Raw genomic sequence first — 12,188 nt, 5'->3', positions numbered from 1 at the left:
AATGTAAATGTAGGCAATTACTATGCAATATACACGGACAAATTCATTAACTTAATTAAAATGCTGTCGTTTGAGATAGGCAATACACGACCATAACTTCAATCACCTCCTCACTCTTGAAGGACGTAGCTACCACCTTGGCAAGAAGTAGAGACACCATGTGACAAAACGTTTTCTTAGTAATGAAGTCATAAGAATTCGCACCCCCAACATTGTTTGACCATTTCCAATCACTACCGGAAAATCACAAAAACCTTCCCTTAAATTATAACAAAAATGTTTACTAGTATATTTACTATGGCACTGCGCACGCGACTTTTTCAGTAAAATTAAAACAAAACACGCTATTCAAAAAGACCTCAATTGAACAGATGACTATACTAATATAAAAGTCCGTCCCAGAGAGTACGGGGGATGTACAAAATTAACCAGAAATTCACAGTAACAACTAGCCCCATGTGAAGAAATAATCCTAAGTGGGTTCAGGATCATCATACAAATATTGCCAAGGAACAGCGGAAGCAATCCTAGACGGAGTATTATGCCTTGGGGAAATTTATCATGCCGATAACGAGCAAGTACAGGATCTAATGCACAGCAACTGGGGGACCGTGTTGGTGAGTATATCCCAGTGTCTGTCAGGGACAGTTGTCAATTTGTCTACGCAGTGCTTGACTGTTTGTAAATGGTAATTGGGAGCTTGTTCCAGTGGGCCTGAGGTGGCCTAACCGTTATAAAAGGCAGTCCAAGAGAGAAAGCAACATCTGAGCGTGAACAGAAGAGAGGGACTAATTCAGAGAGGTTTCTTTTCTATAGCGAAGATAATACGGCCAATGATAATGATTCATCATATCAAACACTGCGAGCAAAAGCTTCTCTCAGAATTATTCTTCCTGTCATACAGGATGAGTTCTTAAAGGAGGTAATAATTGGAAGAGTGAGCGTATTCATCTGCTTTTAGTACCTAGCCACGCACAGAGAGTTATGTCTACACATGTAGTCACTTTCTTCCAAACCAACACACCAGCACAATTATTGTCTGGATATATCAGTGCAGCATGGTCTCCAAACATTTACATCCACACATATGGGAAGAAGGATAGGGTATTCCAGGTTCTGAAAGAACATAGTTTGACTCCTTCATCTGGTGTTCAGTACTGCAAGAAAAAATGTAAGACCTTTATCCAGAAGAAATGCTGATCATCAATGAACTTCTAGGGATGTGTAGACACACATATCTATATATTCGAAGAATCGGTCATTTACCAAGCAACTTTTTGGTTTTTTTCTGATAATCGGGGAAGAGAGCAGGACAGATATACCAAAGAGAAAAAGATAAATTTAGCAGCATGTAGACCTACTAAGTTTATCCCAACAAGAGGAGACGCACATCATTCATCGTACCACAAACCGACAATGTATTGTTGTACCAAATTTCCCGATCCATCCGCACCTCCACAGAAGAAGATGCGGGAGAAGTGCTACAGACGATATCCTGAGAGGAGCGGACTGAATTGACAACTGTTACCACCTCTGATATGAAAGCACAAGAGAACTGGCCGCACAACATTCACCATTGCAGTCGTCCCCTGAAGATATGGTTTCTGGGTATTATTTTTCCACTGATCACCACCATCCACATGCTCATCCAAGTAAAAGACAGGGAAGGGTCGGTGGCGGTGTTGGGGACGATCAAGAAAATCTTAGGAGACCCCCTCAGCAGCGAAGCTGTCATGCAAACTGACCCAAACCATCAAGTCTCTTACACTATTTTCTCACATTCAATTTACTCATGAAATTATCATTTTCAAGCACATTTAACGTAGTGAAATTTATCACCCTCCTATCATCGGACTATTTACAACATACATTCCGACCGAGAAAGACGACAGAGGTGTTACGCCTGAACATTGCCTGCCTAAGTGTTCGAACAAGGATTCACAAACTCGATGTACGAGAGACTGCTGAGATCACCAGCAAAGCCCATCACCCTATCTTTTACTATCGGATCATCCATACATCCTTTCCCCCCTGCTTATTTCTCACTGGGCCACCAATGATCAGAACGCCAAAGAATGACCCTTAGGAGCAGTTCACATTTGCATGACAACTGTGTGGCTCTTGGGAAAGGAGATAAAGATGTGAATGGTGGCCAGTGGTATCTCCAACAAAGACGTTCCAGTCATGTGATTTCCTCCTGTTCTAGGGAAAAGGACTGGGTAAAATAAGATGTCGAATTGTGGACCAAAGTCACAATGGCATACGCAAGGAGTTCTCAAAGAGAAGGCCTGTTGTGATCTTTTAGACGGATTGGATAACTGTTCCAAGAAGAGAGTGCAAGCGCAGCGATGGGGTCTTTCACCTAACAAGAGGGGAAAGACATCTTCAAGGCAGTCGGCTGCTAAGCATAGTGAGAGGCTTTGAGACTAAAGTCACCAGTGGGAAGGAGAAGCAAATAGCCCTGATGGTAAGGGGAAATTGGAATACGGGAAGATACAGAACGAGCAGGAGAGTGCAAATGAGGGGAACGGACTGCTCCGTCTCGACGAGAAAGCGGGACAAATCATCGATTATCCTTAAGATCCCAACACAAATGCAAAGAAGCCTGAAACAACAGTGAGAACTGGAAGTCCTTGGCACAGCCCGCAGGAACATAGTGTATTGATTGATTACAGAAGACTTGTGGTTATATGCATTACAATAACTCACATGACTGGAGTACTGTCATGGATAAAAACAAAATCGTTCAGGAAGGACAGGCAGGCAGAAAAGGTGGGGGAGTTGCATTGGTATGTAAGAAGAGCAGTTGCATGCGCTCAAGGCTCCGTGTGAAACACTGCAGAAAAACCTGAGAGTCTCTGGATTAAGTTTAGAAGTGTGAGCAACATTGGTGATTGTCGTGGGGAGTCTGCTTATAGACCACAACCAGGGGGATAGGTGACAGAGCTCTTTCTCTGGCAACTAGCAGAAGTTACTAAGAATTGCAGGCCTGTTCTCATGGAGACTTTAATCCCCAATATCTGCTGGGAGCAATAAATGCAGCACACAGACAATCCGGAAGTTTTTGGTAAGTGTAGGGGACAATTCGGTGCAAGGTGGGAAGATAGAAACCAACTAGGGGCAGAGCCTCTTGACACTGCTCACTCTACAAACATGGGAAAAATTATAGATGGCGACAAAAGTGGATGCGGAACAGGCAGTCACCGATGAGATGGTAGATAGGTTATCCTAGAACACAAAGGAAGAAGGACAGCGAGGGCAAGAAATACAGACCCTGGTTCAGAAAAGCACTGATGACTCCCTCAGGGATACTGATGGGCAGATCCCGCGAGCGAGAAACAACCTGAGGGGCAAAACAACAGGACTACTTGTGCACCTTAAGAAACTAACAATTTTATTGAGCATAGCAACTTTGTGGCTACGGCCCACTTCATCAGATGCATGTAGTGGAAAATACAGTAGGAAGATAATAATATACACAGACACGTGAAAATAATAACGGGTGTGTGCCATACACCACTATAAGAGTGTGTATAGAGTGATCAGTTAAGGTGAGCTGTTATCAGCAGGAGAGAAAAAGAACTATTGTAGTGGTAATGAAAATAGGCAAGAGAGGTCCATGAGCTGCTGTATTTAAAAGAATCCTTATTGAGGCCAGAAGAAAAAACACATCCGATGTGTAAAAAAGTAAGTAAATATGGCAGGCTACCAGCTTGGCTTAACAGTGAAATCCTTGCTGATCTTAAACGCAAAAAAAGAAGCTTAAGAAATGGAAGATTGGACAAATGACCCCGGAGGATATAAAATATTGCTCAGGCTACAGGAGTGAAATCAGGAAGGCCAAATCACACTTGGATTGCAGCTGGCAAGAGATGTTAAGAGTAAAGAAGTTTCTTCAGGTATGTTAGCAACAAGAAGAAATCAAGGAAAGTGTGGCCCCTTACTGAATGGGGGCAACCTAGTACAGAGGAATTGCAAAAAGCTAATGTGCTCAATGTATTTTTGCCTCTGCTTCACAAACAAGGTCACTCCCAGATTGCTGCATCGGCACACAGTATGGGGAGAAGTGGAGAAATAAGTGGTTCTGGACTATTTAGAAAAGCTGGATGAGCACAAGTCCATGGGGCCGGATGCGCTGCATCCGAGGGTGCTAAGGAGTTGGCGGATGTGACTGCAGAGCCATTGGCCATTATCTTGAAAACTCATGCAAATCGGGGGAGGTCCTGGAGTACTGGAAAAAGGCTAATGTAGTGCCCATCTTTAATAAAGGGAAGGAGGAGGATCCAGGAAATACGGACCATCAGCCTCACCTCATCCCTGGAAAAACATGGAGCAGGGCCTCAAGAATCAAACAGTGTGCCGTTGTTGCCAAAAGGCTAACGGCATTTTGGGCTGTAAGGTAGGGCCATTGCCAGCAGATCGAGGGACGTGATCATCCCTCTATTTGACATTGGGAGCCACATCTGGAGAACTGTGCATTTTGGGCCACACACACAAAATGAGGCCACACTACAAGAAGGATGTGGAAAAATTGGAAAGAGTCCAGCGGAGGCAACAAAAATGATTAGGGGGCTGGAGCCCATGACTTATGAGAAGAGGCTGAGGGAACTGGGATTGTTTAGTCTGCAGAAGAGAAGAATGAGGGGGGATTTGATAGCTACTTTCAACTACCTGAAAGGGAGTTCCAGAGAGGATGGCTCTAGACCGTTCTCAGTGGTACCAGATGACAGAACAAGGAGCAATGGGGTCAAGTTGCAGTGGGGGAGGTTTAGGTTGGATATTAGGAAACACTATTTCAGTAGGAGGGTGGTGAAGCACTGGAATGGGTTCCCTAGGGAGGGGGTGGGATCTCCTTCCTTAGAGGTTTTTCAGGCCCAGCTTGACAAAGCCCTGGCTGGGATGATTTAGTTGGGGTTTGGTCCAGCTTTGAGCAGGGGTTGGACTAGATACCTCCTGAAGTTCCTTCCAACCCTGATATTCTATGATATCTCTTGTGATATTTTAATATATCAATAAACAAAAACATTTTTTTGCAATATATCTGTATGTGATATCTTAAATGTTGAATCTCGCGTCACACTTTTCCGTTATCGCAGCACTCAGCGCGTCTCATTGATCAACCCTTACAAAAGAAGTATCAACACATACTAATCTAACTGATCTATGCGAGTAAGTACTTGCCTAACCTTGGCACAAGAGTGGGAGCAGCCTGCCTGCACTGTTGCCGGATGTCTGATAATTATTTGGTTCTTTAATTGTAATTTTGGATCTGTACATTAAATCTCGATTTCAGCCGAAGTGAGAATAACTGTGACACTTTATGTAAAGTTGTAAAGTAGATATTAATATCAATTGTTATAGAATCTGAAACTTTTTGGCATCTTTGAGACTTTCTTGCTAAATATCATTCATTTAGGATTGGAAAAAAAAAAACTGGAACAGCGAAGCAGTCAAGATTTTCTGTGCTCCAGCTCCGCTCCAGCTCTGGGCAAAAACCTAGAGCTCCACTGCTCTGTGCTCCAGCTCCGGGTTCCGCTCCAAAGCCCTGGTTACAGTGACAGGGGAGAGGTCGGGGGGCCGCGCAACGCCCACAGGGGAAAGGTCCCCTGTCAACATCATAAAACCAGCTCACCGAGCGGTGGTAGCGGGAGAGCATCTCCCCCCACCATGGCACTATGCAAACTAGCACTTATGCTGGCGACACTTATATTGCTCGGAAGGTGTTTATTCTTTTCGCACTCCTGAGTGACAGACGTTTTGCCGACGAACGTGCCAGTGCAGACGTGGCCTCACTTCAGGCCCTGTTCCCTGCTGCACAGTCCAACACCTCATCGAAGCCAGAGGCAGCTAGAAAGACTTAAAGCATCAATAAGACAGAAGAGAAACATCAGAGATCCAGGTGTTGCTATTTTCATATTTCCAGGCTTGTTTCTAGGCCCAAGATGCCAGGGCACCGTGGGAGCAGTCTTGGCCTTTGCTGGCTTATGTGCAACAGATGCTCTCGCTCCCTTGAGGGTGCCTGACAGCAATGGTTGGACTGGATCATGCTGTGAGGAGCTGGTGAAGCAACAGCAAAATTCACGCTCCACCTTTATCGACCAAATGGCACCCAGCTCTCTCCTCGGTTTGCACCCTGCTTGCGAGACTCGCTGGCTTACCCAAGTACAGATGTGCCGGAGACGTGCTTGGGAAGGAGGCCAGGGAGCTGGCGGAGGGCAGCCCTGTCATAGTCTGACCCAGGAACCCCGCTGGAGGCCAGGTAATCGCACTCGCACAAGGCAGTGGAGGAATTTCTCTTGGCTTCTTGTGGGGTCACAGCCAGGGCCGGCTGCCCCCACCCCACTGGGTCAGCATCGCGGCCGAAGCAGTGCACACAAGCAGAGCCCCTCAGGTAATTTTCACAAGGTCTCTCTTGTCACGAGTCAGACAGCACTCAGCAGGCACAGACCCGTCCCAGACCCGGGTGCATCCCTCCCAGCTGCAGACGGTCAGTGGGGAGTAGGGGCGGCTCCAGGCCCCAGCACACCAAGCGGAGGGTCCTCTGGTCCCGCGGCTCCGGTGGACCTCCCGCAGGCGTGCCTGCGGAGGGTCTGCTGGTCCCGCAGCTTTGGTGAGCCACAGGACCAGTGGACCCTCCGCAGGCACACCTGTGGGAGGTCCACCGGAGCTGCAGGACCAGCGACCGGCAAAGCGCCCCCCCACGGCATGCCACCGTGCTTGGGGCGGTGAAATGTCTAAAGCTGCCCCTGGTGAGACCTGCCTCCTGCCTTGAGGGGGCAGTTCAGGCCTCCTGACAGCACTGCAGTGGGCAATCTCTTAACGCAAGGCCCCCAGGTAACCGGGGCTTAGCCTCTGGCCCCCCTGCAGTGGGACGGTCTCTCACTCACGAGGGCAGGGAGATTTGCAGTTCTGGGCTCCATTGCACCCAGTGGCTATGCAGGGTCCATGTGCCAGGAGACGGCACAACACAGCAAGCCTAGCTCACCAATTTCATACTGGGCCCGCTGAGTTTCCAGCTCTTCCCATCCCTGGACCTGCGCCGGGGATCCGCATGGCTCACCTGGGCTGGGGTAGCCGGGAATTCTGCCTTCGCTCAGGCCCTGGGGATAGCCAATGGCCGACTCATCATCTGGCTCCACTTTCACGATAATCTCTGGGTTTGCGTCACCTGTTCACAGGAAAGAAAAACCCTCACCCACTGTTTCCTGTGGTCACTCGGGCTGGGGAGGGAGAACCTGCGAAATAGCTTTAAATTGGCTTTTGACTGCCCCTGGGAACACTGGCTGGAGTGTGTCTGTCTGTGTGTGAAAGACACAGCAAGAGACCTCAGAGCTTCTGTCCCTGCCTGTGAATATACCCCCAGGGCCCCATCCTGGCCTCCTCCCACTTACTACAGTCTGCCCCAAGTCCCCCCACGTCCCCCAGGCCGCAGGGTGCTCCAGCTTCTGGCGACTCCTGTAGGCAAACCAGAACGTCAGACACTGGAGCCGGGTGTGCCAGGAGCTGGCTACAGCAGGGGGGCCACCTTGAGAAATCTACAGGTGGGTCCCTGAGTTCTTCCCCTCACACCTGCCCCCGATGACCGTCCCAGTGGATCCCAGCACCACTCACAGAAGGGGTCGTTGGGACCGTCTCCTTCACCGTAATGCTGGGCACACTCGCCATATGAGTCGTCCTCAGGCTCCGTTTTGACCATGATCTCTGCTTTGATACCTGCGGAAAGCCAAGCACGTTGCACGGTCCCTGCGTCCACGGCACGGCTGCGAGGGAGAGAACTGGCTCCAGGGCAGCGTTCGACTCCCGCTGAGCTGCTCTCCCGCGGTCAGCGGCGTTCGTTTCTAGGAGCTCTTCCCCACAGCGCGTTCACCCCTCGGGCACGCCAGGGAGCTCTTATCCCCGGTTACCGTCAGGGAGCTGAAGCACCCGGGACCTGTCCCCAGCCAAACCCCAGACCCTCTAACCCCCCGGCCTGTCCCAGTTACACTTGGGGACGGGCAGGGCACTGGGGGGAAATGCAGCCCCTGTTCATCGTGTCACTTACTGGCAGGGATTCAGCCAGTTTCATGGCGCCGAGGGACCTGCTGCCCCCCAACGTCCTTGCAGAGCTTGTCGGTTTGCTGCTGCGCTGGCGGAACCAGCCCCAGTCCCAAGGCCTGGCCAGCGCACTTGTGCTGTGGGGACGCACGGAGACTCCTCTGCGTCCTCCCAGCGCGAGGGCAGAGACGCCTGGCCAGCGCGCTCGCGCCGTGGGGACACACTGAGACTCCTCTGCGTCCTCCCAGTGCAAGGGCAGAGACGCCCGGCCAGCACACTCGCACCATGGGGACACACGGAGACTCCTCTGCGTCCTCCCAGCGCGAGGGCAGAGCCGTCTGGTGGCACCGATTCGGGCTGCCCCATTGCTGCCGGGCAAGGAGCTGGACTGGCTCCAGCTAGAGCCGCCCCCAGCACTGGGCAGAGGGGCAGGCCAACCCCATTGCCCAGCTGGCTCAGTGGGGGCCGCCCTGCATGCCCTGGGGCAGGGCAGGGCCTGTGGGACGGGGCTTGCGGTGCTCCCGGGCAGAGCTGGGTCACCCGCACCGCGAGGGCAGGACGTGCTTGTGGTTCTAAGTCTTCTCTGCAGACGCTGCCGAACTCCTAACCGCCTGAGCCCCTCCCCGCTCCCCAGCCCTTCCCTGCACACTCCCAGCCAGCCGCCTCGGCTCTTCCCGGACCTAGATGGGGAGAGCTGCAGGGCAGGGCCTGGCCTTGCCTGGCTGGGAAGTGTCTGCGCCTCCTTTTACAGGGGGACGTAGGGGTGCCGAGCGCAGCCAGCCCTGACCAGCATTTAACCGGGCTGGACCTGGGGGGGTTAGCATCACTCACCAGTGCAGGGGTAGCAGGGGAGGTCTCGGTCCCCCAGGTCCTGGGGATACCCCACATATGACTCATCATCTGGCTCCACTTTCACCACAATCTCATGCTTCACGTCAGGCCAGCCTGCGCCTGGGAGGGGGAAAGAGAGAGAAGGGGAGAAGGAATCATGTCCTGGGTCCCCTTGGGTCCTTGGGACAAGCTGGGGTAGTCCTGGGCTGGACTAACCCTGGGAGACTCTGCGCTGAACAGCCCCCGGCTGGGGAACCTGGACTGGAACTTTGAGGTTCTTGCGTGGGGAATAGTTTGTGCCCGTCCTTTCCCGGCCCAGGGCAGACAAATAACGCTTATTTCTCCAGAGAGCACCGGGGCCCTTTGGTCAGGAGAGCCAGACCCGCCGCACGAGACGTCCCTGTGCCAGGGACTCAGACCCACTCCCTGGGGATGGGCCCACATCCCACGACCGCACTCCTCAAGGAGGGGTCACGCCTTGCTCTGGGTCCCGGCTGCTGCTCGACGAGCCCCTACATCTGCTCAACTTGTCTAGCTCCCAGTCAATCCCAGCTTCCCGTCTGTGGCAAAGGCTCCGGTGCTGGTAGCAACCCTGCAGCTCCAAGCACACGTGGCTTTGATCCACTTCTGGTGCAGCTCGCGCGGTCTGGGGCCCTTCTATGGTCAGAAACAGCTGGCAGGACACAGGCAGCCTGATTGCAGCAGTTTATACGGGTTTCCCCAAGATCCTGGCTCTTCCTGGCCTCCCTTTGCCTGGTCAACCTCAGGTGGAATTTTGCAGCACTCACCTGTGCCAGGGGCATGGAGAATTCCTCTCTCTCTCTGCTCTGGGGGCTCCCCCGTGCATGGCTCCTCTTCCTGCTCCGTTTTAATAAACACCTGGGGTCTGAGGTCAGCAGAACCTGCAAGGACAGAGAGTCACAGTCTGGTTCCCGGGGCACTGGCACTGGCAGATACTTTTCAACCAAAAGCAGGTTCAGACGTGACGCCGCCGAGCTCTCGGAGCCCCTCTGTCCTCAGGGAGCCGTTCAAGCCACGGCAGAACACCACACGGGGGCTGGAAGCTGAAGTTAGAAACGTTCCAACTGGAAAGAAGATGCAAGTGTGAGCGCTGCGGGGCAGGGAATGGGCCGTTCGGGGCAGGGTGGGCTCTCCATGGCGTGGAGTCGGTAAAGCGAGAGCGGCCGGTTTCCTGCTGAGCAGGGGGGGGGGGGGGGCTCAACGCAGCACTCACCTGTGCCACAGGCGTCAGGCGTTCCCCTCTCTCTCCTCTCCCTGCGCTTGCCCACACGCAGCCTGTCCCCTCGCTCCATCTGAGATGGGCTTTCCGCGTCGAGGCCACCGGAGCCTGCCTAAGGGAAAGACGAGTCATGCTCTGGGCCTCCCGGATCACCCAGGGTGCGGCAGGAATGATCCAGAACCCAATTCCCAGGCAACATCTGCCTTTAACCAGACACTGTTCCTCCGCGGGCTCAGGCCAGGCAGTGAGGACGAGGGGCTTGTTCTCAGTGTGAGGATTTGAACTCCGCACGCATTGGGGTCCCAGTAACCCAGGGCTGTGTGCTCCCCAGTGTCGCCCCCTGCCCACGCCCACAACTGTGCTGTGCTCAACTCTCTCTAGTGCCTACCTTCCCCTGCCCCCTTCCCGGCACCACGCGATCTCCCTCTTTAAATCCCAGCACCCCCCAGGACTGGCCACTGACGGGGGTCAGGAAGAGCCAGTTATCCCAGCCATGGGCAGGGATTTGCAGGGGGCTGTAGACCCTCCCCTCCGAGGCAGGAGCCAGCCTCTAGCTAATGGGGGCAGAGGGAACTGCCCCAGGGCAGGTGATCCCATCGCTTGCCCCCTCAGAGTTCTTGCCCCTTCCTTTGGAACGATTGGCCACAGACCCTGCCCTGCGGGGCCCCTGGCCTGACCCAGTATGACAGTCCCTCCCTCTCCTCGAATGCTCGGCACGTGGCCATCGCTGAGCTCCAGGGGCACCAGGCAAGCCACAGGGGAATTCAGCACGAGAGCAAGGAGACGAACCAGAAACACCCGAGCTCTGTTACTGGTGAACTCCCTGGGGCATTTCCCCGGCTCCTGCCATGCCCTCAGGAGCCACTTCTCCCCATGTCATCCCTCTAGAGCAGACTGGCTCCTCAGGGCCTGGGATGCTGACTTCCCACCCGCCGGCAGAGATCATGCTGCACTCACATGCTGCTGGGCCTTCCCCACACTTGCATCTCAAAGGCCCCTGTGTGTCACTTCTCGCTGGTTCTCCAACCCCTCCCAGGTTAGCAGCAGCGAATGTAGCCCACGCTGCGTTCACCCTCCTCCATCACTCACAAAGCCGTTAAATAAATCCAGACGCCCCGTCCATCTCACAGGCATCCCCAGCAGTGCACCTTACTGCCTCCCTTCTCCTTCGCTCATGGTCCCGCCGCCAGCCTAAGCCAGAACTCCGGCCAACTGGCTGCCACCCCATGTCCTGATCTGTGCCAGAGTCACCCGTGGGCTCTGCTTCGCGCCAGCCAGCGACGTAAAGCAGAAGGAACATGAGAGGAACACGGGTATCAGGCAGAGCAGCCAGGAGAACAGGGGCTAGAGCTCGGAGACCGACACACCCTCCACACTGCCCCGGAGCTGTGAGATCCGTGCTCCCTTCCCGACTCACGGCAATAACTCTTACTGGGAGAGCCCAGCAGGACAGGGGGTGGGTAACAGGATGAAGCCGGATTTCTAGAGCCTCGATTCCTGGCTAGCAATAGAGACGTCAGAAACCCATTGGATACGACAGCACCTAGACAGACAAGCCCAAAAGCGCATGAGCTCTTCTCCCATCTCCTCGGACGGCTGGTCTCCCTAGAACAGCCTCACGATTTTCAATATCACATATTTGAATCCAGGGAAGAAATGACGTGGAAAAAGGGTTTTAATTTTGATTTTCCTTGGACCATTTCTACACCCAGTAAAGTCTCTGCATGCGACGTCCTCCTGGAATATCACCAGCTGCCTCAGGAGTGGGGTGGGGGCAGCTTTCTGCCTTTAACCCACCGCCCAACCCCAGTAAAACACAGACACTTCCCAGAGACACACAGAGCCAAGGGTGTGCACACGTCCCAGTGCCGCTCACAGCCGGCTCGGCTTCCCTGCTTTTATCACACGAGAGCACCAGAATAGCTGCCTAGTAAAAATACAAGACAGAGAATCTAGCCTGGGATGATGGCCCAAATTCTGTGCTGACCATCGCACGCCCAGCAGGCTTGTTGGAGTCAAGGCAGGATTTTGCCTTGCAGCTGGAGAGGAATGGAGCACCTTGGGTTATACCATATGCTGGTTT

At 53.0% G+C, this 12,188-nt stretch overlaps 2 protein-coding genes across 3 annotated transcripts in view; one reads left to right on the top strand and one right to left on the bottom strand.

The window, feature by feature from the left end:
* LOC116818207 (uncharacterized) overlaps positions 1-10,242 on the bottom strand; it is an 18,462-nt gene extending 8,220 nt beyond the window's left edge. The window contains exons 1-6 of one of the 2 annotated variants that reach the window (XM_075062060.1): positions 10,100-10,237; positions 9,654-9,767; positions 8,866-8,985; positions 7,612-7,713; positions 7,061-7,168; positions 5,040-5,122 (exon numbers count right to left, since the gene is read on the bottom strand). In XM_075062060.1, coding sequence (XP_074918161.1) covers positions 5,100-5,122; positions 7,061-7,168; positions 7,612-7,713; positions 8,866-8,985; positions 9,654-9,767; positions 10,100-10,178 — 546 coding nt within the window. In that variant the 5' untranslated portion in view covers positions 10,179-10,237 and the 3' untranslated portion in view covers positions 5,040-5,099. Of the gene's footprint in view, positions 1-5,039; positions 5,123-7,060; positions 7,169-7,611; positions 7,714-8,865; positions 8,986-9,653; positions 9,768-10,099 lie in introns of those variants that run through there. The other variant, XM_032768950.2, reaches the window with a different exon arrangement.
* The window catches only part of LOC116818206 (uncharacterized), a 204,666-nt gene that overhangs the window by 24,044 nt on the left and 168,434 nt on the right, over positions 1-12,188 (top strand). The gene's annotated exons all lie outside the window — the stretch shown is intronic.

The sequence above is a fragment of the Chelonoidis abingdonii genome, chromosome 2 (genome assembly GCF_003597395.2).
Source record: "Chelonoidis abingdonii isolate Lonesome George chromosome 2, CheloAbing_2.0, whole genome shotgun sequence".
NCBI classification, from domain to species: Eukaryota; Metazoa; Chordata; order Testudines; family Testudinidae; genus Chelonoidis; species Chelonoidis abingdonii.
This window is presented reverse-complemented; position numbering and strand designations above follow the sequence as displayed.